Genomic DNA, 27,020 nt, shown 5'->3' on the forward strand with positions numbered 1-27,020 from the left:
CCATTCCTCTCACTCACAGACCAAGAACCCGTTTCTCTCAGGTGAACACTGAAACAGTCACTCACTCACAGACCAAGAACCCGTTTCTCTCATGTGAACACTGAAACAGTCACTCACTCACAGATCAAGAACCCGTTTCTCTCAGGTGAACACTGAAACAGTCACTCACACACACAGACCAAGAACCCCTTCCTCTCATGTGAACACTGAAACAGTCACTCACTCACAGACCAAGAACCCGTTTCTCTCAGGTGAACACTGAAACAGTCACTCGCTCACAGACCAAGAACCCCTTCCTCTCATGTGAACACTGAAACAGTCACTCACTCACAGACCAAGAACCCGTTTCACTCATGTGAACACTGAAACAGTCACTCACTCACAGATCAAGAACCCATTTCTCTCAGGTGATCACTGAAACAGTCACTCACACACACAGACCAAGAACTCCTTCCTCTCATGTGAACACTGAAACAGTCACTCACTCACAGACCAAGAACCTGTTTCTCTCAGGTGAACACTGAAACAGTCACTCACACACACAGACCAAGAACCCCTTCCTCTCAGGTGAACACTGAAACAGTCACTCACTCACAGACCAAGAACCCCTTCCTCTCAGGTGAACACTGAAACAGTCACTCGCTCACAGACCAAGAACCTGTTTCTCTCAGGTGAACACTGAAACAGTCACTCACACACACAGACCAAGAACCCCTTCCTCTCAGGTGAACACTGAAACAGTCACTCACTCACAGACCAAGAACCCCTTCCTCTCAGGTGAACACAGCCAATCACAGCCCTGCTCTACAGAAAACCATGTACCCCCATCCATTTACAAGTAAAGTGCTACTCAGTCACTTACTCAGACCTGGGGCAATTGCAGGTTGAAGTTGACACTTTTGGGACTATTCCATTGATCCTATCGCAGCTTACTGGACAAACTTAATGATTAAGCGCAGGTTAAGTATTTAAACATTCAACGTGTAATGGTTAAAAGTGCTTCTACTGACTTTCTCTCTGTCCCCCCCTCTTCCTCTCTCTCTCCTCCCCCTGCTCTCTCTCCTCCCCTATCTCCTTCCCCCCCTGCTCTCTCTCCTCCCCTATCTCCTTCCCCCCTGCTCTCTCTCCTCCCCCTGCTCTCTCTCCTCCCCTATCTCCTCCCCCCCTGCTCTCTCTCCTCCCCTATCTCCTCCCCCCCTGCTCTCTCTCTCCTATCTCCTCCCCCCCTGCTCTCTCTCCTCCCCTATCTCCTTCCCCCCTGCTGTCTCTCCTCCCCTATCTCCTTCCCCCTCCAGGTCTGAGTACTCCATCTCCCCTCAACCCGTTCCAGAGTGAACAGCCTCGTCTCACTCTGAATCAGATGCGTCCCAGCTCCACGTCCCCCGTCCCCCCCTCCGGTCCTCCTTCCCTGCCCTACAGTGCTTCTCTGCCTCTGCCCGCCAGCCACCAGCCGGCCAGCCTGCCCTCCTCCCTCACCCAGCCCACCCATGGAGCCCTGGACATACCTGGGCTGCCACAGCCCCTGTTACCTCTTTCCTCCATCTCGTCTCTGGGAGAGCAGCACAGTCAGAATCCCTTCCTGTGATGTCTGTCCAGCTGAACTGAAACCGCTAAGATGGAAGATAGACCAACACCAACTTCTGCCATGCGCAGTAGAACACCTGCTGGGCGTCCACGAGCGGTGTCCTGCTGGCTGTCCACGAGCGGTGTCCTGCTGGCTGTCCACGAGCGGTGTCCTGCTGGGCGTCCACGAATCGTCGAGAAATTTATAGAAAATGACGGTCGATGTTTTGTAGTCAGATGTGACAGGACGTCCACCCAGCTGTCGCACGGCCGGCATTCATGTTGGTCTGTCTGTCCTCTAACTCTGGTGGATGGAACAGAGGAAATAGAAATGACTCTTATTAGGTTATTTTCTGTCAATCTAACCTCAAGACTCAACAACTGGAATTCAGACAGAACTGATAATCCCCTTAAGTTGTTATTTTGTTGTTGTTTTTCTATGGGCCCATCTAGGTACTAGTACTGTAACGCTTAGATTGCTTCCTCTGCTACGATCTGCTCTACCACAACCTGTCCTGTTACTCCTCTCTGCTGAAGAGAGTGATGGAGGCCTCTGCTCGGGTCTGCTCTACCACAACCTGTCCTGTTACTCCTCTCTGCTGAAGAGAGTCTGCTCGGGTCTGCTCTACCACAACCTGTCCTGTTACTCCTCTCTGCTGAAGAGAGTCTGCTCGGGTCTGCTCTACCACAACCTGTCCTGTTACTCCTCTCTGCTGAAGAGAGTCTGCTCGGGTCTGCTCTACCACAACCTGTCCTGTTACTCCTCTCTGCTGAAGAGAGTGATGGAGGCTACTGCCTCTGCTCGGGTCTGCTCTACCACAACCTGTCCTGTTACTCCTCTCTGCTGAAGAGAGTGATGGAGGCTACTGCCTCTGCTCGGGTCTGCTCTACCACAACCTGTCCTGTTACTCCTCTCTGCTGAAGAGAGTGATGGAGGCTAATGCCTCTGCTCGGGTCTGCTCTACCACAACCTGTCCTGTTACTCCTCTCTGCTGAAGAGAGTGATGGAGGCTAATGCCTCTGCTCGGGTCTGCTCTACCACAACCTGTCCTGTTACTCCTCTCTGCTGAAGAGAGTGATGGAGGCTACTGCCTCTGCTCGGGTCTGCTCTACCACAACCTGTCCTGTTACTCCTCTCTGCTGAAGAGAGTGATGGAGGCTACTGCCTCTGCTCGGGTCTGCTCTACCACAACCTGTCCTGTTATTCCTCTCTGCTGAAGAGAGTGATGGAGGCTACTGCCTCTGCTCGGGTCTGCTCTACCACAACCTGTCCTGTTACTCCTCTCTGCTGAAGAGAGTGATGGAGGCTAATGCCTCTGCTCGGGTCTGCTCTACCACAACCTGTCCTGTTATTCCTCTCTGCTGAAGAGAGTGATGGAGGCTAATGCCTCTGCTCGGGTCTGCTCTACCACAACCTGTCCTGTTATTCCTCTCTGCTGAAGAGAGTGATGGAGGCTACTGCCTCTGCTCGGGTCTGCTCTACCACAACCTGTCCTGTTACTCCTCTCTGCTGAAGAGAGTGATGCAGGATGAACGAGAGGTAGAAAGAAAGAGAATATTCCCAGAACGTGTTTAGGTCTATAGTAACCTAATCCTAAGCCATGACAGATACTGTACATACACGCCGATGCCCAAGCTCATCCTCCGCTATAGAAAGCACAGTAGGTGAAGATGTTTCCATCTTAAAGTAATTAGCAATACTTTACAGAGTGAGTGTGTCTGCACTAACCTGGTCTCAGATCTGTTTGTGCTGTCCTGCCAACTCCTATGGGTCATTGGCTATACAGCAGAAACAGATCTGGGACCAGGTTAGTTAACTGCTTTTCCAACTGCTTCTTACCTAGTCACATGCCCCGCCCACTCTGCTGCATACTTTAGTTTGATTGGCTCCTCACTGTTGCTCCTGATCCAGCACTGAACTGATTGTACACCAGATATGCCTGCTTATCTCTCCGACCGACGGACCACAATGCACTGGGACAGGACGCCCACTGTTCCTGCCGCACTGCTCTATGCTGATTGGTCGATCCGCTCTCTGGACTGCTTTCATTGGTTGGCTCTTTCTCTCCTATTATCTCTCCCATGATGCCCCAGGGGATAACTCAGACAAGTCTGTTCAGGAGGATGTAACGTTACAGAATGCTCAGATAGAAATGTATCATGTAGAACAGATATAATTGTCTGCCAGATAGAATAGGGGAAGCGTGTCGGCTCTATTCAATCTATTTCTATCCGTTCAAAACGTTTCCCAGCACAGACTGCAACTCAGATAGAAATGTATCATATAGAACAGATATGATTGTCAACCAGATAGAATAAGGGAAGTGTGTCGGCTCTGTTCAATCTATTTCTATCTGCAAATGTTCCGAATGATTCCTAGCGCCGACTACAACTCTGATTTCTGAGAACGGGCATAGAACATTCCACGCCGATGATGAGACGCCAGCCAACCCCCATCCACATAATGAACACTTGAGTTTTAAGCTTCCTTTTTGTTACATTAGGCCTAGTAAGGCTCAGTCTGACTGAGTTCTCGTGTAAAAGGATGGTTTGCTGTTGGAATGGAACTGCGGTGATGGCGAGAGAGATTCTAAGGTAGTTCTATTGTATTGTAGTGAACTGGAGGCCCTTTTGAGGGATAACTGAGTGAAATCTGCTTTTCAAGAGACCGGAACCACTGCAGGACTCACTATAGGGGGCAAATCCTAACGCTCTCACTTCAAGTTGAGTTTTGCATTGATGTCAATGGGGAGAAGTGGAAATTCAATTGAATTCATTGGAAGTTAGGAAGCTAGCATTCAAACCCTATAAAGCAACGCATATTAGAATGTATGAATTGATATCATGATTATTTTCCCTCTCTCATTGCTGTGATCATTACTTGTGAAACACTGATTGTCATCGTCAAATATAAGGCTATGATGAACTAATAACGACACCTGGCATCTGCATTCATTCATATTTTACAGCTTATATTTCATGATCATGTTGATCAATACTATATTTCTTGAGTTGATACCATTCAACCTTTTTACATCTGTTAATACATGACTGTGTGTAATATATCTATATATAATATATGCCTAGCTAGATTGTAATATCAAACACTTTATAATGGAATGTTTCTACATATTGAATGCTTAGAGAAGCACATTCTTCAAAGAGTTGACTTTTCTACACAATGTGTGTCTGCCCCCCGGAGGCCAAACACCTGTATGACAGTTACTGTATTTCCAAACACCTGTATGACAGTTACTGTATTTCCAAACACCTGTATGAAAGTTACTGTATTTCCACACACCTATATGACAGTTACCGTATTTCCACACACCTGTATGAAAGTTACTGTATTTCCACACACCTATATGACAGTTACTGTATTTCCACACACCTGTATGACAGTTACTGTATTTCCACACACCTATATGACAGTTACTGTATTTCTACTCCAGCATAGTTAGGCTACATCGAGGACACTACTCCAGCATAGTTAGGCTACATCGAGGACACTACTCCAGTATAGTTAGGCTACATCGAGGACACTACTCCAGCATAGTTAGGCTACATCGAGGACACTACTCCACACATGATTACGCATTTCCCTGTTTGGAGATACTTTAACCAAATTGTATAACAGTGTTCTCCCTCAGCCTTTAAAAACAACTGCTGGTAGATACAGTATCTATACAGATACTCTATACAGTATCTATACAGATACTCTATACAGATACTCTATACAGATACTCTATACAGTATCTATACAGATACTCTATACAGAATGCTGACAATAAATACAGGCATGATATTCCAGCCATAAAAGCATTCATATCAGGCCTCCTCAATAAGACGTGATGCATTGGGGATGACAGCATCATTCTTGGTGTGCTGAGATCATGAGGATGAGGGCATCTTCTTGCCAACAGGATTCATGTGTGACGGCGTGAGATACAGCACCCTCACTTTCCAGTTGGCGGTGACATCATTCCAAGTTCCGTGACAATGACGTCACTTATGCTGCATTCAAAGCAACTGGGAACTCAGAAATCTCTGACTTCAGTGCGTTCAAGATAACTGTTATTTTTTTTACGGTCATCCAACTTGAAATTCCAACTCGGGAACTCGGGCCTCCTACAGCACCGACTTTCTGACCTGAAAATCACTGACGTTATGATTTGACCTCGTATTTTTTCCCAGAGTTCCCAGTTGTCTTGAAAGCACCAGCAATGAGGAACTGCTTCCTGGAAGGAAGATGCTTCTATGACATCACTCTTGTCAGTCAGTTAGGGTGGAGTCCAGCCAGCCCAACACCTCCTGGAGTCCCTGGCCGGAACGAGCGCTCAGTTCCACGGTCGTGATTGGCTGGGTGGCAGAGGCGATGATGTCATCCATCCTGAACAGTGACATCATCTCTACGAGACTCATGGTACAAGGGAGGTCCCTGGAGGAAGGGTGGGATGGAGAAAGGTTTAAGACATTTGCAAAGCGAGGGAGAGGCACTGTTTCATTTATGTAAAGGAGGCAAATAAAGTTTATCTCTACTAGACTCATGGTACAATGGAGGTCCCGAGGGGAAGAGTGGGATGACAATCAGTCAATCAGGGAGGGAGAGAAACAGTTTGTTGATAGTCATGCAACGCAGGGGGGGGGGAAGCACTTAATGTGGGAGTATATTGGGAGGAATTGGACACAGTCAGGTCCATAAATATTTGGACATTGACCAAGTTAGTATTATTGTAGCTGTCTACCGCAGCATTTTGGAGTTGAAATTAGATTATGAAGATGAGCTGAAAGTGCAGACGTTCAGCTTTAATTTGAGGGTCTTTACCAAAAAGTAGTTGGACAGTTGGCTGCTCAGCTGTTCCATGGACAGGTGTGTGTTATTCCCTCATTCGTTTATTTACCAGTAAGCAGATAAAAAGGTCTAGAGTTGATTTCAAGTGTGGCATTTGCAATCTGTTGCTGTTAACCCTCAATATGAAGTCCAGAGAGCTGTCACTGCCAGTGAAGCAAGGCTGAATAATCTATAAACAAACCCATCAGAGAGATTAGAACATTAGGTGTGAACAAAGCAACGATTTGGTACATTCTTAAAGAGAAAGAACACACTGGTGAGCCTTGGAACACCAGAAGGCCCAGAAGACCACAGAAAACAACTGTGGTGGATGACAGAAGGATTTCTTCCCTGGTGAAGAAAAACCCCTTCACAACAGTTGACCAGATGAAGAACACCCTCCAGGAGGCAGGTGTATCTGTGTCAGAGTCAACATTCAAGAGAAGACTTCACCAGAGTAAATACAGACGGTTTATCACAAGATGTAAACCATTGGTAAGCCTCAAAAACAGGAAGACCAGATTAGAGTTGGCCAAACAACATCTAAAAAAAGCCTGGACAGTTCTGGAACAACGTCCATCGGACAGATGAGACAAAGATCAACTTGTATCAGAATGATGGGAAGAGAAGAGTACGGAGAAGGGAAGGAACTGCTCATGATCCGAAGCATACCACCTCATCTGTGAAGCATGGTGGAGGTGGTGTTATGGTGTGGGCCTGTATGGCTGCCAATGGAACTGGTTCCCTTGTATTTATTGATGGTGTGACTGCTGACAGAAGCAGCAGGATGAATTCTGAATGGTTTAGGACTAATGTTATTATCTGCCCAGATTCAGCCAAATGCTTTAGAACTCATTGGACGGTGCTTGACAGTGCAGATGGACAATGACCCGAAGCATACTGCGAAAGCAACCCAATACTTTTTTTTAAGGCAAAGAAGTGGAATGTTCTGCAATGGCCAACTCAATCACCTTGACCTGAATCAAATTGAGCATGTATTTCACTTGCTGAAGGCAAAACACCCCAAGAACGAGCAGGAACTGAAGACAGCTGCAGTAAAGCCCTGGCAGAGCATCACCAGGGAAGAAACCCAGCATCTGGTGATGTCTATGGGTTCCAGACTTCAGGCAGTCATTGACGGCAAAGGAGTTGCCACCAAGTATTAAAACTCACAATTTAATTGATGATTGTTACGTTTGTCCAATTACTTTTGAGCCCCTAAAATGGGGGGGGGACCACATATAAAAAGTGGTATAATTCCTACACCGTTCACCTGATTTGGAGGTAAATACAGTACCTTCACATTTTTGATTTTATTTCAACTTTATTTAACCAGCTAGGCAAGTTGAGAACAAGTTCTCATTTACAACTGCGACCTGGCAACAAATTAATGATTAAAGTCTGCACGTTCAGCTCATATAGATTGTTTCCTTTCAAATCCAATGTGGTGGCGTACAGAGCCAAAATGACAACTTGTTCAATGTCCAAATATTTATGGGCCTGACTGTACGTCTGGTTCGTAGCCAGGAGTCTGTCCAGTAAGGTGCAATGTTGCAAAAACATTCAGATAGAACTGTATTTTGCTGAACAGAACCTGATTGTCTGTCATGTAGAGAATAAGGGATCGTGTCACATCTATTCATTACGTTTCTATCTGAATGTTTTGTCTCAAAAATCCACTGTGATCTTGGCCAGAGAATGTGCAGTGTGTTACTACAGGACCTCTTGTTGAAGATAACCAGGACAGAGGCTGTGTGGAGAGGTTCAGCAGAGAGGACCGACAGGAGCTGGATACAGGACGACGAGATCTGGGTGGTGTTAGCAGAGTCCACCATGAACTATATAGAGAACAAACACAATGATTTGATTTAAATCATTTCATGCCTGCAGTCAACAAGCCTGAAATTATGCAGAATGCACAGATGATCTCCCAGTTTAGTGGGCTGATGGTCTACCGTGTACTGTAGTGATATTAGCCTGTTCATACCCCTGGTTGATCTCCCAGTTTAGTGGGCTGATGGTCTACCGTGTACTGTAGTGATATTAGCCTGTTCGTACCTCTGGTTGATCTCCCAGTTTAGTGGGCTGATGGTCTACCGTGTACTGTAGTGATATTAGCCTGTTCATACCCCTGGTTGATCTCCCAGTTTAGTGGGCTGATGGTCTACCGTGTACTGTAGTGATATTAGCCTGTTCGTACCTCTGGTTGATCTCCCAGTTTAGTGGGCTGATGGTCTACCGTGTACTGTAGTGATATTAGCCTGTTCATACCCCTGGTTGATCTCCCAGTTTAGTGGGCTGATGGTCTACCGTGTACTGTAGTGATATTAGCCTGTTCATACCCCTGGTTGATCTCTATTTCTGATCAGAGGAGCTTTGCTTATTAATCATATAGAAATATTGACTATTTTTGCATTAAACTTAAACCATCGATGGAATATGTGTACAAAGTATAATTGAGGTTATTCTAAACATTTACAAGGAATTATTTCCAAATTGAGAGGAACGTCTTCCTGTATAGAAGTCATGACGTGGTTCTCATGCTGCTGCCATCTTGGACTAGGGCTCTCTTGCTAAAGACATTTGATCTCAATTGGTCAAACCTGAATGTGTAAAGGTTTAATTCATAAAATGTCTATGGACAATAAGAGAGATGTATTGACCCATCACAGCTCGCTCACAGTCACCCTCTTCTTCTTCAGAGTAAATATATTAACTCCACTTTTTTATTTAACATTTATTTAACTAGGCAAGTCAGTTAAGAACAAATTCTTATTTACAATGACGGCCGACCCCCCGGGCCAAACCCAGACGATGCTGGGCCAATTGTGCGCCGCCTTATGGGACTCCCAATCACAGCCGGATGCGATACATCCTGGATTTGCACCAGGGACTGTAGTGCCTTAGACAGCTGCGCTACTCAGGGAGACTTATACACTGTATGGATGTGGTGCTGGACTCACGATGACAGAGGAGCAGTCCGTATAGTAACTGGGCCAGATAGGACTCATACAGCCTCCCAGCTCTCTCACAGTCACCTTCTTCCTCTTCAGAGTCAGGTCTGTCAGGTTGGTGCCCACCTGTAACAGAGGGAGACATAATAGTACCCTTTCTGTTTAAGACACCCTCAAATGGTGACCGACACAACAATCACTGTGGTGAATACCGAATGGACTCACCGTAGGTAGAGTAACAGGGGGTTCCCCTAAATCAGTTGTGCCATCTCTCACACTGAGCTGTGAATAGTCTGTTAAGGGTGATTAAATAGACACTGTAGCATGGAAATGTACTCTGAAGATACATATTGGAGTGAGACATGGGCTGATTCTTCTCAAGTCTCCTCTCCTTCTTCATTTGCACTGATATTAAAACACAGGATAGGTGAGAAGAAGAATAAGGTGGATGTGTATTGGAAAACTGTCATCAGATGAAGGAGAGGAAGAAGAGGATACGAGGAAAGGAAGCCACAGATTATTGAGACGCATCCATGGTCATAATTGCTAGCTCGCAAACGTTAGCTTATTATCTTGTTTGCTTGCTAAATCAATCTCAATGCTGGTTAATTTGAAAGGATATTCTGTAAACGTTTCAAGAGAAGAGTTTTTCCAACACCGGTTGCACCGAGCAGCAAACACATTTCGTATAAACCAACAGACTTGATCCGCATCAAACTTGTCGAGACTAGTTAGCTAGCAAGCAAGCCTCTCCAGCTTACTTTGACACCATGGCGACGCTCATATGATCAACTTTAGTTGCTATGTTTGCTCAAATAAGAAGCAAATCTTTACAAATCCAATTTCTCATTAGTTATTTCATCACCGACGGACCCGGAACCAAAACATTGAATCACTTCCGTTCCTTCGAAAACAAGCCACGCCTTCTTCCACCCAGTTGTCAAAACATAAAACAGACAGCTACAGGAGTGGGAGTCAACCCTAAAGAAGTTTGGGAGTCAAACAAGAACAATAGGTTCTTCTTCAAGCGTTTGGAGAGCATCTTGGCGAACAGCCATGGAAGCGCAGCTAAAGAAGGAGCTGGGAACATCCATGCTGAAGTCAACTGGCCATTCTGGAGGAGGTTGTATCAGCCAGGGACAGAGCTTTGACACTGACCACGGGAGAGTGTTTGTCAAGATCAACCACAAGAGTCAGGTTCTTCATTTACGTCATACTGCATGCCTTTACATTGACATATGAAGTCACTCAAAATAGATTAGCACTGTAAAATAGTAGCCTAATAAGGATCATTTGTTAGAAATATCAAACCATATTTTGTTGCATGTTATTTGGCTACACGCTATCAAATGAATTACAGTAGTCAGCACTCTGAGAGCAAAGGATTAGGATTCACAATAGAGCCATCCAGTCATGTGATGGTTGAAATCAGAGCGCTGTTGTTGTGCACAGAGCTGGAGGGTTTTATGTGATGGGCTGTCCTAATCCTGACCGCTGAAAAGTCATGAACTGCCTTCTCTGAAGGCTGCTAGACTACTTCCATGGTAGGTGTAGTCCCGTGGAGGCTGCTAGACTACTTCCATGGTAGGTGTAGTCCCGTGGAGACTGCTAGACTACTTCCATGGTAGGTGTAGTCCCGTGGAGGCTGCTAGACTAGTTCCATGGTAGAGGTGTAGTCCCGTGGAGGCTGCTAGACTAGTTCCATGGTAGGTGTAGTCCCGTGGAGGCTGCTAGACTACTTCCATGGTAGGTGTAGTCCCGTGGAGGCTGCTAGACTAGTTCCATGGTAGAGGTGTAGTCCCGTGGAGGCTGCTAGACTAGTTCCATGGTAGAGGTGTAGTCCCGTGGAGGCTGCTAGACTAGTTCCATGGTAGAGGTGTAGTCCCGTGGAGGCTGCTAGACTAGTTCCATGGTAGAGGTGTAGTCCCGTGGAGGCTGCTAGACTAGTTCCATGGTAGAGGTGTAGTCCCGTGGAGGCTGCTAGACTAGTTCCATGGTAGAGGTGTAGTCTCGTGGAGGCTGCTAGACTACTTCCATGGTAGGTGTAGTCCCGTGGAGGCTGCTAGACTACTTCCATGGTAGAGGTGTAGTCCCGTGGAGGCTGCTAGACTACTTCCATGGTAGAGGTGTAGTCCCGTGGAGGCTGCTAGACTACTTACATGGTAGGTGTAGTCCCGTGGAGGCTGCTGAAGGGAGGACAGCTCATAATAATGGCCGGAATGGAGTTAATGGAATGGCATCAAATGTATATACCATGCGTTTGATACCATCCCATTCACTCCATTCCAGTCATTAAACTCCATTTCAGCCATTATTATGAGCCATCCTCCCCCCAGCAGCCTCCTCTGCTGTCATCACTTTGTCTGTACAATACATTTCATCACAAAGGTATGGAATAATTCCTTGGTCAATGTCATGATGACCATCACATGTCTTATCCTCATCCCCCAGGCGAAGCGTATGTTTGATGGGGAGTTGGCTAGCTTGGAAGCCATCGTCATGACAGACACAGTGAAGGTCCCCAAGCCTGTCAAGGTGATAGAGCTGGATACAGGAGGGGCTGTGTTCGTCATGGAACATGTTGACATGAGGGGTCTCAGCAGGTAAGAGGATCTCCTCATACACTGTTTAATACACGTCTTTGACCTTTCTTTCCTTCTTCTTCTTCTGCTTCTTCATCTTCTTCCTTTATCTTCTTCTTCTTTCTTTATCTTCTTCTTCTTTCTTTATCTTCTTCTTCTTCTTCTTCATCTTCTTCCTTTATCTTCTCCTGCCTGTTCTTCTTCTTCTTTATCTTCTTCTTCTTTCTTTATCTTCTCCTTCCTGTTCTTCTTCTTCTTCCTTTATCTTCTTCTTCTTTCTTTATCTTCTCCTTCCTGTTCTTCTTCTTCTTCCTTTATCTTCTTCTTCTTTCTTTATCTTCTCCTTCCTGTTCTTCTTCTTCTTTATCTTCTTCTTCTTTCTTTATCTTCTTCTTCCTGTTCTTCTTCTTCCTGTTGTTCATCTTCTTCCTGTTCTTCTTCTTCATCTTCTTCCTTTATCTTCATCTTCTTTCTTAATATTCTTCTTCTTCCTTTATCTTATTCTTCCTTTATCTTCTTCTTCTTCTTCTTCATCTTCTTCCTGTTGTTCATCTTCTTCTTCTTCTTCTTCTTCATCTTCTTCCTTTATCTTCTTCTCCTTCCTGTTCTTCTTCTTCCTGTTGTTCTTCTTCTGTATGTATTAGTAAAGTATTATTGTTATGTCAGACTTTATTGTGATGATTGAGTGTGTTAATGATTGTCCGATTGATTCCCCCAGGCACTCTAAGCAGCTGGGAGAGCGTCTGGCTGACCTGCACCTACACAACCAGAGACGCAGGGACAGACAGAACAAGGAACAGCAGACAGTTGGTAACTCACCTAGTCCATTGATTGATTGATTGATTGATTTTGGGGTAAAACAATTCATACAGTTTAAAACAAATTAGAAGTGTAACTTTCTCACATATACAACATCAGACTACTGCATGCCTTCACTCACCACTCTACTAAATGGATATGGAAAAAGGAGCTGATGTTCCTGTCATTTAAATGTAAACAGGAAAAGGAGCTGATGTTCCTGTCATTTAAATGTAAACAGGAAAAGGAGCTGATGTTCCTGTCATTTAAATGTAAACAGGAAAAGGAGCTGATGTTCCTGTCATTTAAATGTAAACAGGAAAAGGAGCTGATGTTCCTGTCATTTAAATGTAAACAGGAAAAGGAGCTGATGTTCCTGTCATTTAAATGTAAACAGGAAAAGGACCTGATGTTCCTGTCATTTAAATGTAAACAGGAAAAGGAGCTGATGTTCCTGTCATTTAAATGTAAACAGGAAAAGGAGCTGATGTTCCTGTCATTTAAATGTAATTAGGAAAAGGAGCTGATGTTCCTGTCATTTAAATGTAAACAGGAAAAGGACCTAATGTTCCTGTCATTTAAATGTAAACAGGAAAAGGAGCTGATGTTCCTGTCATTTAAATGTAAACAGGAAAAGGAGTTGATGTTCCTGTCATTTAAATGTAAACAGGAAAAGGAGCTGATGTTCCTGTCATTTAAATGTACACAGGAAAAGGAGCTGATGTTGCTGTCATTTAAATGTACACAGGAAAAGGAGCTGATGTTCCTGTCATTGACCAGTTTGGGTTCCAGGTTCCCACTTGCTGTGGATACCTCCCTCAGGTGAGCTACTATGCAACAGATCGTCTGATATTGGGAGACACAACTAGATTTCCACCTTTCCCCACTAGTGAATACGAGACTGGAATATGTGGTAACGTGGGATTTAAACTGTATGCTATAAATCTAAATAAAGATAGTTCCACACTCTATATACAGCTCCAAGTCTGGTTAAACCATCAATGTCTCTGTGCCTTCACCATGGGATTTAAAGACCAACTGGATGAGAAAAATGTCATTAAAAATAGGCAGGTTATCAGAGTTCCACTTTCTAACCTCTCTTAGTCTCTCTCTCTCTCTCTCATCAGGAGAATGAGTGGCAGAGTGACTGGGTAACATTCTACTCTCAGCACAGACTACAGCACCAACTCAACATGGTGGAGAAGTCTTATGGAGACAGAGAGGCCAGGGAACTATGGTCCCAGCTACAGGTAACTATGTAGCTAGGTAACTACAGGGAACTATGGTCCCAGCTACAGGTAACTATGTAACTAGGTAACTACAGGGAACTATGGTCCCAGCTACAGGTAATAATATAACTAGGTAACTACAGGTAACTATAGTACAAGCTACAGGTAACAATATAACTAGGTAACTACAGGTAACTATAGTATGGTATGTAACAATAACACAGACAACAGCACCAGCTCCATAAGGTTCTATACTATCTCCAATTCCAAACCAAGCCCTTACTCCTATGCCTTATGTACTTTTTCAGATCTGAGAGGACTTCATGGGTGATTGATCTTCTGTCTGATATATCCTCTCCTTAGCTGAAAATCCCTCAGCTATTTACCGACATGGAGGTGTTCCCCTCCCTGCTTCACGGGGACCTGTGGGGGGGAAACGTAGCAGAGTGTCCCGACGGCCCTGTCATTTTCGACCCCGCCTCCTTCTATGGCCACGCTGAGTACGAGCTGGGCATCGCCGGGATGTTCGGAGGGTTCAGCGACTCCTTCTACTCTGGGTACCACAACAAGATCCCCAAGGCCCCGGGGTTTGAGACGAGGAATCAGCTGTATCAACTGTTCCACTATCTGAACCACTGGAATCACTTTGGTGGAGGATACAGAGGGTCCTCGCTGAGGATCATGAAGGATCTGGTCAAATACTGACCACTGATCATATATGTACAGTAGCATGATGTACAACTACACTACCCATAATGCTCTGTAAAACATAGACACACCAATGACACTGACCAGCTTGAATGACCTCACACAGTCTTCCATCCAGAAGGGAACAAATCATTTTTGGGTCATAATATTAGGTATTTCGAAATGCAAGAAACAAGAAATATATGATCCTATGGTATAGAAGAGAGATTCCACAAAAACCATTCCATATTCCTCTTTATCTTGAAATGCTTGAAGAATAAAAAAAATGTTTGAGCTAACATTCCACAGCTGTTTGAAAGCAGAAGTGATTTTAATGCTCTAGTGTGAGACTAAACATAGAGTATTGCACATCCATTTGCTTAAATAAACATAACAGCAAGCAAGGTTGTGATCTGTTTGAGTTGTAACAGTTAGCTTTGTTAAAAGCTGTGTTAACACTAAGAATGCAATGCTAAATAAAGTACTGTACTTCCTGTTTCGTGACCAATATACACTACGGTTTGAATACCTCAATAAGGACAATGACCTAATAAAGGGCAGTATACACTGAGTTTACAAAACATTAAGAACACCTTCCTAATATTGAGTTGCGCCCCCCTTTTTGCCCCCAGGACAGCCTCAATTCGCCAGGCCACGGACTCTACAAGGTGTCAAATGTGTTCCACAGGGATACTGACTGATGTTGACTCCAATGCTTCCCACAGTTGTGTCCAGTTGGCTGTCCTTTGGGTGGTGGACCATTCTTGATACATTCTTGGAAAACCCAGCAGCGATGCAGTTCTTGACACAAACCGGTGCACCTGATACCTACTACCATACCAGGCACTTAAATTTGTCTTGCTCGTTCACCCTCTGAATGGCAACAGATACACAATCCATGTCTCAGTTGTCTCAAAGGCTTAAAAATTATATTGTTTAACCTGTCTCCTCTCCTTCATCGACACTGATTGAAGTGAATTTAACAGGTGACATCAATAAGGGATCATAGCTTTCACCTGGATTCACCTGGTCAGTCTATGTCATGGAAAGAGCAGGTGTTGTTAATGTTTTGTAGACTCAGTGTATTTTTATTTCTATTTTCATAATATACATGAGGTGAGATAATATTTCCACCTCTGAATAAGTCTGACGCGTGAACCTCTTTGGTGTGGCGCGTCCCTCATTAACGAAACGCTTTTTTGTCCCCAATCGCATAACGTACTGTAGGGTGTAGCAACGTGCAAACTTCACAACAGATAACAGACCTCGGCCACTGTGTGATCATCATTATCTGAAGTTATAATAATACATTTTCCGGACAGAATTTTCACAACTACAGGTATGCATTCATATGCCTACGATAACCAAATGTATGAGTTGTGTGTGTTCACTGATCACTCAAATGCTGTTTGATTTCTGTTGCAACATGCCAACCAACAGCACTAGCTAGTTAGCTAGCATCATTGGCTAGTATCGGCATGAATAGAACGCAAATCATTGACACACCCATGCTAGAAGTCACACCTTTCTCATCTAGCTATCAAAACTTCAAGGCAAGCTAGCTACACTTGCTAGCTATTATGTTGACGTGTGTTTTAAGCATTGGACAGTAGACATGCATATAACCAAGTGCATGAAATGTACCGGTAATCTAGGCATCTATAATGGCCCAGACCGACATGGATTCCGGGGAGGATGGAGGCGGCGGCGGGGAGCCCGAGGTGATCGCTAAAACCAGTGTCTTGGGAGGTTTTACCGAGAGCACTGAGATTCGAGCCCTGATCTCCAGCCTACCAGTGGTTCACGAGAACATCGTGACACTGGAGTCAGCCATCGAGAGGTTCCTCGGTGAGATTCATACTCTACATGTTTAGTCTGTTGTTGTTGTGGCCAAACTGATCCAGTCTTGCATGGAACAGTCTGTGGGCTTTAGGCCTAAATGCGTGTACCATCTACAGACATCAGTTTTAATATATTCATAACTTAGACATACCACAATCATAAGCAGGGAAAGAAAAGTCAACAACTTTATGTTGACCAGTTCTTTTTTTTCTACAGTGATAATGGACCGTTATCAGGAGCAGCCCCATCTTCTGGATCCACATCTGGGTAACACTACACACACACAGCACATCACATGCTATTCTGCTTTAGTGAAACATGGGCTTGTTAGGATAGCATGATGATGACAGTGTTTCTTTCCTGTGACCACAGAGTGGATGTTGAACCTGCTGTTGGAGCTCATCAGGAGTGAGCAGTCTCCTCCTCTACTGGTACACCTGGGCTTCAAATTCCTCTACATCATCTCCAAGGTAACTACAGGCATATGGATTCATCTACATCATCTCCAAGGTAACTACAGGCATATGGATTCATCTACATCATCTCCAAGGTAACTACAGACAGATGGATTCCTCTACATCATCTCCAAGGTAACTACAGGCAGATGGATTCCTCTACATCATCTCCAAGGTAACTACAGGCAGATGGATTCCTCTACATCATCTCCAAGGTAACTACAGGCAGATGGATTCCTCTACATCATCTTCAAGGTAACTACAGGCATATGGATTCCTCTACATCATCTCCAAGGTAACTACAGACAGATTGATTCATCTACATCATCTCCAAGGTAACTACAGACAGACAGATTAATCTCCAAGGTAACTACAGACAGATGGATTCATCTACATCTCCAAGGTAACTACAGACAGACAGATTAATCTCCAAGGTAACTACAGACAGATGGATTCATCTACATCATCTCCAAGGTAACTACAGACAGACGGATTCATCTCCAAGGTAACTACAGACAGATGGATTCATCTACATCTCCAAGGTAACTACAGACAGATGGATTCATCTCCAAGGTAACAACAGACAGACAGATTCATCTCCAAGGTAACTACAGACAGATGGATTCATCTCCAAGGTAACTACAGACAGATGGATTCATCTCCAAGGTAACTACAGACAGACGGATTAATCTCCAAGGTAACTACAGACAGATGGATTCATCTCCAAGGTAACTGCAGACAGATGGATTCATCTACATCTCCAAGGTAACTGCAGACAGGTGGATTCATCTACATCTCCAAGGTAACTGCAGACAGGTGGATTCATCTACATCTCCAAGGTAACTGCAGACAGGTGGATTCATCTACATCTCCAAGGTAACTGCAGACAGGCGGATTCATCTACATCTCCAAGGTAACTACAGACAGATGGATTCATCTACATCTCCAAGGTAACTACAGACAGATGGATTTATCTACATCTCCAAGGTAACTACAGACAGATGGATTCATCTCCAAGGTAACTACAGACAGATGGATTCATCTACATCTCCAAGGTAACTACAGACAGACAGATTAATCTCCAAGGTAACTACAGACAGACAGATTCATCTCCAAGGTAACTACAGACAGATGGATTAATCTCCAAGGTAACTACAGACAGATGGATTTATCTCCAAGGTAACTACAGACAGATGGATTCATCTACATCATCACACAGATAGTAAGAGTTCAGTTTGTGAAGCCCAGCGTTCTGATGTGTGTGTTGATTCAGTGGTGTCTTACCCTATGGCCTCTGGCTACAGTTAGAAGTGTGGTGGTATCTCAGCTTTCTCAGCCTGAGCAGTTGGGACAGACTCCTCTAACTCAGGTGTTTTTGTTTCGGCTAGGTGAGAGGGTATAAGATCTTCATGCAGCTCTTCCCCCATGAGGTGGCTGATGTCCAGCCAGTCCTGGACCTCCTGTGTCGACAGGACCCCAGAGACCCAGAGGTGAGCCTGAATTTCTTAGTTACGAGTCGTCAATAGAAGGTGGGCCTACCACGTCCTAGCCCAGTAGCTAATGTTAGACCCCCTGATTTCTCATGTTACAAGACCTCAATGGAAGGATAACTCTTTACTTGAAGGGTACCTTCATAAACTATACATTGATAAACATTACATTGCACATTCATAAGCAGAGTATCCATTGATTTTTACCCTCTTGTTGCTTTCTAGATTAGGCCTATAGGGATTCAACTGTTTACGTTCTAGATTAGGCCTATAGGGATTCAACTGTTTACGTTCTAGATTAGACCTATAGGGATTCAACTGTTTACTTTCTAGATTAGGCCTATAGGGATTCAACTGTTTACTTTCTAGATTAGGCCTATAGGGATTCAACTGTTTACTGTCTAGATTAGGCCTATAGGGATTCAACTGTTTACTGTCTAGATTAGGCCTATAGGGATTCAACTGTTTACTTTCTAGATTAGGCCCATAGGGATTCAACTGTTTACGTTCTAGATTAGGCCCATAGGGATTCAACTGTTTACTTTCTAGATTAGGCCTATAGGGATTCAACTGTTTACGTTCTAGATTAGGCCCATAGGGATTCAACTGTTTACTTTCTAGATTAGGCCCATAGGGATTCAACTGTTTACGTTCTAGATTAGGCCCATAGGGATTCAACTGTTTACGTTCTAGATTAGGCCTATAGGGATTCAACTGTTTACTTTCTAGATTAGGCCTATAGGGATTCAACTGTTTACTTTCTAGATTAGGCCTATAGGGATTCAACTGTTTACTTTCTAGATTAGGCCCATAGGGATTCAACTGTTTACTTTCTAGATTAGGCCTATAGGGATTCAACTGTTTACTTTCTAGATTAGGCCCATAGGGATTCAACTGTTTACTTTCTAGATTAGGCCCATAGGGATTCAACTGTTTACGTTCTAGATTAGGCCCATAGGGATTCAACTGTTTACTTTCTAGATTAGGCCCATAGGGATTCAACTGTTTACTTTCTAGATTAGGCCCATAGGGATTCAACTGTTTACGTTCTAGATTAGGCCCATAGGGATTCAACTGTTTACGTTCTAGATTAGGCCTATAGGGATTCAACTGTTTACTTTCTAGATTAGGCCTATAGGGATGTAACGGTTTACGTTCTAGATTAGGCCTATAGGGATTCAACTGTTTACTGTCTAGATTAGGCCTATAGGGATTCAACTGTTTACTTTCTAGATTAGGCCTATAGGGATGTAACGGTTTACGTTCTAGATTAGGCCTATAGGGATGTAACTGTTTACGTTCTAGATTAGGCCCATAGGGATTCAACTGTTTACGTTCTAGATTAGGCCCATAGGGATTCAACTGTTTATGTTCTAGATTAGGCCTATAGGGATTCAACTGTTTACGTTCTAGATTAGGCCTATAGGGATTCAACTGTTTACGTTCTAGATTAGGCCCATAGGGATTCAACTGTTTACTTTCTAGATTAGGCCTATAGGGATTCAACTGTTTACTGTCTAGATTAGGCCCATAGGGATTCAACTGTTTACTTTCTAGATTAGGCCCATAGGGATTCAACTGTTTACTTTCTAGATTAGGCCCATAGGGATTCAACTGTTTACTTTCTAGATTAGGCCTATAGGGATTCAACTGTTTACTGTCTAGATTAGGCCCATAGGGATTCAACTGTTTACTGTCTAGATTAGGCCCATAGGGATTCAACTGTTTACTTTCTAGATTAGGCCCATAGGGATTCAACTGTTTACTGTCTAGATTAGGCCCATAGGGATTCAACTGTTTACGTTCTAGATTAGGCCCATAGGGATGTAACTGTTTACTGTCTAGATTAGGCCTATAGGGATTCAACTGTTTACTGTCTAGATTAGGCCCATAGGGATTCAACTGTTTACTTTCTAGATTAGGCCTATAGGGATGTAACTGTTTACGTTCTAGATTAGGCCCATAGGGATGTAACTGTTTACTGTCTAGATTAGGCCCATAGGGATGTAACTGTTTACTGTCTAGATTAGGCCCATAGGGATTCAACTGTTTACTTTCTAGATTAGGCCTATAGGGATGTAACTGTTTACTGTCTAGATTAGGCCCATAGGGATGTAACTGTTTACTGTCTAGATTAGGCCCATAGGGATGTAACTGTTTACTGTCTAGATTAGGCCCATAGGGATGTAACTGTTTACTGTCTAGATTAGGCCCATAGGGATGTAACTGTTTACTGTCTAGATTAGGCCCATAGGGATTCAACTGTTTACTTTCTAGATTAGGCCCATAGGGATTCAACTGTTTACTTTCTAGATTAGGCCCATAGGGATGTAACTGTTTACTGTCTAGATTAGGCCCATAGGGATGTAACTGTTTACTGTCTAGATTAGGCCCATAGGGATGTAACTGTTTACTGTCTAGATTAGGCCCATAGGGATGTAACTGTTTACTGTCTAGATTAGGCCCATAGGGATTCAACTGTTTACTGTCTAGATTAGGCCCATAGGGATGTAACTGTTTACTGTCTAGATTAGGCCCATAGGGATTCAACTGTTTACTGTCTAGATTAGGCCCATAGGGATTCAACTGTTTACTGTCTAGATTAGGCCTATAGGGATTCAACTGTTTACTGTCTAGATTAGGCCTATAGGGATTCAACTGTTTACTGTCTAGATTAGGCCCATAGGGATTCAACTGTTTACGTTCTAGATTAGGCCCATAGGGATTCAACTGTTTACGTTCTAGATTAGGCCCATAGGGATTCAACTGTTTACTGTCTAGATTAGGCCCATAGGGATTCAACTGTTTACGTTCTAGATTAGGCCCATAGGGATTCAACTGTTTACGTTCTAGATTAGGCCCATAGGGATTCAACTGTTTACGTTCTAGATTAGGCCCATAGGGATTCAACTGTTTACTGTCTAGATTAGGCCCATAGGGATTCAACTGTTTACCTTCTAGATTAGGCCCATAGGGATTCAACTGTTTACGTTCTAGATTAGGCCCATAGGGATTCAACTGTTTACCTTCTAGATTAGGCCCATAGGGATTCAACTGTTTACGTTCTAGATTAGGCCCATAGGGATTCAACTGTTTACGTTCTAGATTAGGCCCATAGGGATTCAACTGTTTACGTTCTAGATTAGGCCCATAGGGATTCAACTGTTTACGTTCTAGATTAGGCCCATAGGGATTCAACTGTTTACGTTCTAGATTAGGCCCATAGGGATTCAACTGTTTACGTTCTAGATTAGGCCCATAGTGATTCAACTGTTTACGTTCTAGATTAGGCCCATAGGTATGTAACGGTTTATTGTCTAGATTAGGCCCATAGGGATGTAACTGTTTACGTTCTAGATTAGGCCTATAGGGATTCAACTGTTTACGTTCTAGATTAGGCCCATAGGGATTTAACGGTTTATTGTCTAGATTAGGCCCATAGGGATTCAACTGTTTACTGTCTAGATTAGGCCCATAGGGATTCAACTGTTTACGTTCTAGATTAGGCCTATAGGGATTCAACTGTTTACTGTCTAGATTAGGCCCATAGGGATTCAACTGTTTACTTTCTAGATTAGGCCCATAGGGATTCAACTGTTTACTGTCTAGATTAGGCCTATAGGGATTCAACTGTTTACTTTCTAGATTAGGCCCATAGGGATTCAACTGTTTACTTTCTAGATTAGGCCTATAGGGATTCAACTGTTTACGTTCTAGATTAGGCCTATAGGGATTCAACTGTTTACTGTCTAGATTAGGCCTATAGGGATGTAACGGTTTACGTTCTAGATTAGGCCCATAGGGATTCAACTGTTTACGTTCTAGATTAGGCCTATAGGGATTCAACTGTTTACTGTCTAGATTAGGCCCATAGGGATTCAACTGTTTACTTTCTAGATTAGGCCCATAGGGATTCAACTGTTTACTGTCTAGATTAGGCCTATAGGGATTCAACTGTTTACTTTCTAGATTAGGCCCATAGGGATTCAACTGTTTACTTTCTAGATTAGGCCTATAGGGATTCAACTGTTTACGTTCTAGATTAGGCCTATAGGGATTCAACTGTTTACTGTCTAGATTAGGCCCATAGGGATTCAACTGTTTACTGTCTAGATTAGGCCCATAGGGATTCAACTGTTTACTGTCTAGATTAGGCCCATAGGGATTCAACTGTTTACTGTCTAGATTAGGCCCATAGGGATTCAACTGTTTACTGTCTAGATTAGGCCTATAGGGATTCAACTGTTTACTTTCTAGATTAGGCCCATAGGGATTCAACTGTTTACTTTCTAGATTAGGCCCATAGGGATGTAACGGTTGACTTCCAAGTTGTTTAATGTATTATATGAAGTGACATGTTTGTCTTTGTATTGTCCCTGTCTGTATCTTGTTATGGTTACGTGCTTCGTTACCAACAGGTGTGGATTTACAGTGAAATGCTGACTTACAGGCCCTTCCCAACAATACAGAGAGAAAATAGAGAAAATAAAGTAAAACACGTAATAATAACTACACAATGAGTAACGATAACTTCGCTATATACACAGGGTACGAGTACTGAGTCAATAATAACTATGCTATATACACAGGGTACGACTACTGAGTCAATAATAACTATGCTATATACACAGTGTACGAGTACTGAGTCAATAATAACTATGCTATATTCACAGGGTACGAGTACTGAGTCAATAATAACTATGCTATATTCACAGGGTACGAGTACTGAGTCAATAATAACTATGCTATATACACAGTGTACGAGTACTGAGTCAATAATAACTATGCTATATACACAGTGTACGAGTACTGAGTCAATAATAACTATGCTATATACACAGGGTACGAGTACTGAGTCAATAATAACTATGCTATATACACAGTGTACGAGTACTGAGTCAATAATAACTATGCTATATACACAGGGTACGAGTACTGAGTCAATAATAACTATGCTATATACACAGGGTACGAGTACTGAGTCAATAATAACTATGCTATATACACAGGGTACGAGTACTGAGTCTATAATAACTATGCTATATACACAGGGTACGAGTACTGAGTCAATAATAACTATGCTATATACACAGTGTACGAGTACTGAGTCTATAATAACTATGCTATATACACAGGGTACGAGTACTGAGTCTATAATAACTATGCTATATACACAGGGTACGAGTACTGAGTCAATAATAACTATGCTATATACACAGGGTACGAGTACTGAGTCAATCATAACTTCGCTATATACACAGGGTACGAGTACTGAGTCAATGTGCAGAGGAACGAGGTAATTGAGGTAGATATGTACGTATAACTAGGAATAAAGACACCTAGACAACAGGGTAGATAATTAACAGTAACAGCAGCATATATGATGAGTCAAAAAAGGTCAATGCAGAAAGTCCTGGTATCTATTGGTTAACTATTCAACTAACTATTTAGCAGTATTATGACTTGGGGGTAGAAGTTGTTCAGGGTCCTGTTGGTTCCAGACTTTGTGCATCGGTACCACTTCCCGTGCGGTAGCAGAGAGAACAGTCTATGACTTGGGTGGCTGGAGTCTTTGACAATTTTTAGGGCCTTCCTCTGACACCGCCTGGTATAGAGGTCCTGGATGGCAGGGAGCTCAGCCCCAGTGATGTACTGGGCCGTACTCACTACCCTCTGTAGCGCCAAGCAGTTGCCATACCAAGCGGTGATGCAGCCAGTTAAGATGCTCTCAATGGTGCAGCTGTAGAACCTTTTGAGGATCTGAGGGCCCATGACAAATCTTTTCAGCCTCCTGAGGGGGAAGAGGCATTGTCGTGCCCTCTTCACGACTGTGTTGGTGTGTGTGGACCATGATAGATTCTTAGTGATGTGGACACATGAGGGACTTGGAGCTCTCGACCCGCTCCAGTACAGCCAGGTCCATGTAAATGGGGGCGTGGCTCAGCCATCTATGTAAATGGGGGCGTGGCTCAGCCTTCCGTTTCCTGTAGTCCACAATCAGCTCCTTTGTCTTTCTGACGTTGAGGGAGAGGTTGTTGTCCTGGCACCACACCGCCGGGTCTCTGACCTCCCTATAGGCTTCCTCAACGTTGAGGGAGAGGTTGTTGTCCTGGCACCACACCGCCAGGTCTCTGACCTCCCTATAGGCTTCCTCAACGTTGTAGGACAGGTTGTCGTCCTGGCACCACACCGCCGGGTCTCTGACCTCCCTATAGGCTTCCTCAACGTTGAGGAAGAGGTTGTTGTCCTGGCACCACACTGTCAGGTCTCTGACCTCCCTATAGGCTTCCTCAACGTTGAGGAAGAGGTTGTTGTCCTGGCACCACACCGCCAGGTCTCTGACCTCCTCCCTATAGGCTGTTTCATCGTCGTCGGTGTTCAGGCCTACCACCGTTGTCTCGTCTGACAAACGTTAGTATGGTGTTGTCGTGCGTGGCCATGCAGTCGTGGGTGAACAAGGAGTACAGGAGGTATAGAAGTGTGCACCCCTGAGGGGCCCCTGTGTTGAGGGTCAGCGTGGTGGATGTGTTGTTGCCTACTCTCACAGTTCAATACATTCAACTCAAGTGTTTCTCTCCTTGCCCCTTCCTGTCAGACCTGGGAGACCCGCTACATGCTGCTGCTGTGGCTGTCCATGACCTGTCTGATACCCTTTGACCTCTAACCCTAACCCTCTCTTTCTGCCCCTTGTGTTAGACCTGGGAGACCCGCTACATGCTGCTGCTGTGGCTGTCCATGACCTGTCTGATACCCTTTGACCTCTCCCGTCTTGACGGTCACCTGACCTCTGACCCCAGCCAGACCAGAGAACCAATCATGGACCGCATCCTGGCTATCGCCAAGGTAACTAATTCTAGACTCTCCTGCCTTGGTCAGTGTTCAGTGGTGTCCTCCCAGATCCAGTCCCTGTATGATGTATTGAGTGTGTAACTAACCCCTGGTCTGTTGTTATTTCCAGTCCCTGTATGATGTATTGAGTGTGTAACTAACCCCAGGTCTGTTGTTATTTCCAGTCCCTGTATGATGTATTGAGTGTGTAACTAACCCCTGGTCTGTTGTTATTTCCAGTCCCTGTATGATGTATTGAGTGTGTAACTAACCCCTGGTCTGTTGTTATTTCCAGTCCCTGTATGATGTATTGAGTGTGTAACTAACCCCTGGTCTGTTGTTATTTCCAGTCCCTGTATGATGTATTGAGTGTGTAACTAACCCCTGGTCTGTTGTTATTTCCAGACCCTGTATGATGTATTGAGTGTGTAACTAACCCCTGGTCTGTTGTTATTTCCAGTCCTACCTGATGGTCACTGATAAGTCCAGGGATGCTGCTTCTGTGTTGGTATCAAAGTAAGTATTCAACTTCATTGTTTAAATAAAAAGGCAACAACATTTGTGATGCGTTTCATGTTTTACCCAGAAGAGGGCGTTCTTGTACTTGAAGATGAATAGGTTCATACCGAGGCGTCCCACACACACACACACACACACACACACACACACACACACACACACACACACACACACACACACACAGAGCTTACTGAGTGGTCCTAGTGTGTTGTCATCTAACTGTCTGTGTTTACTGAGGGGTCCTGGTGTGTTGTCATCTAACTGTCTGTGTTTACAGTTTACTGAGTGGTCCTAGCCTGTTGTCATCTAACTGTCTGTGTTTACAGTTTACTGAGGGGTCCTAGTGTGTTGTCATCTAACTGTCTGTGTTTACAGTTTACTGAGTGGTCCTAGCCTGTTGTCATCTAACTGTCTGTGTTTACTGAGTGGTCCTAGTGTGTTGTCATCTGTCTGTGTTTACAGTTTACTGAGTGGTCCTAGTGTGTTGTCATCTAACTGTCTGTGTTTACTGAGTGGTCCTAGTGTGTTGTCATCTAACTGTCTGTGTTTACAGTTTACTGAGTGGTCCTAGCCTGTTGTCATCTGTCTGTGTTTACAGTTTACTGAGTGGTCCTAGCCTGTTGTCACCTGTCTGTGTTTACTGAGTGGTCCTAGTGTGTTGTCATCTAACTGTCTGTGTTTACAGTTTACTGAGGGGTCCTAGTGTGTTGTCATCTGTCTGTGTTTACTGAGTGGTCCTAGTGTGTTGTCATCTAACTGTCTGTGTTTACAGTTTACTGAGTGGTCCTAGTGTGTTGTCATCTAACTGTCTGTGTTTACTGAGGGGTCCTAGTGTGTTGTCATCTGTCTGTGTTTACTGAGGGGTCCTAGTGTGTTGTCATCTGTCTGTGTTTATAGTTTACTGAGTGGTCCTGGTGTGTTGTCATCTGTCTGTCTGTGTTTACAGTTTACTGAGTGGTCCTAGTGTGTTGTCATCTAACTGTCTGTGTTTACTGAGGGGTCCTAGTGTGTTGTCATCTGTCTGTCTGTGTTTACAGTTTACTGAGTGGTCCTAGTGTGTTGTCATCTAACTGTCTGTGTTTACTGAGGGGTCCTAGTGTGTTGTCATCTGTCTGTGTTTACTGAGTGGTCCTAGTGTGTTGTCATCTAACTGTCTGTGTTTACTGAGTGGTCCTAGTGTGTTGTCATCTGTCTGTGTTTACAGTTTACTGAGTGGTCCTAGTGTGTTGTCATCTAACTGTC

General features: G+C 44.0%; 4 protein-coding genes across 7 annotated transcripts in view; 3 read left to right on the forward strand and 1 right to left on the reverse strand.

Moving 5' to 3' along the window:
* LOC139421577 (epsin-3-like) overlaps nt 1–4,493 on the forward strand; it is a 64,898-nt gene extending 60,405 nt beyond the window's left edge. The window contains exon 13 of one of the 3 annotated variants that reach the window (XM_071172615.1): nt 1,296–4,493. In XM_071172615.1, coding sequence (XP_071028716.1) covers nt 1,296–1,585 — 290 coding nt within the window. In that variant the 3' untranslated portion in view covers nt 1,586–4,493. The remainder of the gene's footprint in view (nt 1–1,295) is intronic. The other 2 variants (XM_071172614.1, XM_071172613.1) reach the window with 2 other exon arrangements.
* An 806-nt stretch (nt 4,494–5,299) lies between these two features.
* On the reverse strand, nt 5,300–10,206 carry LOC139421578 (ADP-ribosylation factor-like protein 16). Its single transcript, XM_071172616.1, has 5 exons — nt 9,970–10,206; nt 9,574–9,631; nt 9,358–9,474; nt 8,117–8,232; nt 5,300–6,001 (listed from the first exon to the last, which is right to left on the reverse strand). Exons 1-5 carry the CDS (start codon nt 10,059–10,061, stop codon nt 5,836–5,838), a joined length of 549 nt encoding a protein of 182 aa, XP_071028717.1. The 5' UTR covers nt 10,062–10,206; the 3' UTR covers nt 5,300–5,835.
* Nucleotides 10,207–10,256: 50 nt separating this feature from the next.
* LOC139422337 (ketosamine-3-kinase-like) lies at nt 10,257–15,152 on the forward strand. 2 transcript variants are annotated; one of them, XM_071173536.1, is made up of 6 exons: nt 10,257–10,545; nt 11,800–11,951; nt 12,649–12,740; nt 13,477–13,550; nt 13,856–13,978; nt 14,321–15,152. In XM_071173536.1, the coding sequence occupies exons 1-6, from the start codon at nt 10,405–10,407 to the stop codon at nt 14,660–14,662; spliced, it is 924 nt and encodes a 307-aa protein (XP_071029637.1). In that variant the 5' UTR covers nt 10,257–10,404; the 3' UTR covers nt 14,663–15,152. The 2 variants fall into 2 exon arrangements, with proteins under 2 accessions (XP_071029637.1, XP_071029638.1); XM_071173537.1 differs by having other exon boundaries at nt 10,288–10,540.
* Nucleotides 15,153–15,869: 717 nt separating this feature from the next.
* The window catches only part of LOC139422340 (tubulin-specific chaperone D-like), a 79,569-nt gene continuing 68,418 nt past the window's right edge, over nt 15,870–27,020 (forward strand). Inside the window, exons 1-7 of the mRNA XM_071173539.1 lie at nt 15,870–15,983; nt 16,300–16,492; nt 16,703–16,753; nt 16,859–16,956; nt 18,330–18,431; nt 25,128–25,274; nt 25,720–25,775. Coding sequence (XP_071029640.1) covers nt 16,309–16,492; nt 16,703–16,753; nt 16,859–16,956; nt 18,330–18,431; nt 25,128–25,274; nt 25,720–25,775 — 638 coding nt within the window. The 5' untranslated portion in view covers nt 15,870–15,983; nt 16,300–16,308. The remainder of the gene's footprint in view (nt 15,984–16,299; nt 16,493–16,702; nt 16,754–16,858; nt 16,957–18,329; nt 18,432–25,127; nt 25,275–25,719; nt 25,776–27,020) is intronic.

Source organism: Oncorhynchus clarkii, chromosome 12 (genome assembly GCF_045791955.1).
Source record: "Oncorhynchus clarkii lewisi isolate Uvic-CL-2024 chromosome 12, UVic_Ocla_1.0, whole genome shotgun sequence".
NCBI classification, from domain to species: domain Eukaryota; kingdom Metazoa; phylum Chordata; class Actinopteri; order Salmoniformes; family Salmonidae; genus Oncorhynchus; species Oncorhynchus clarkii.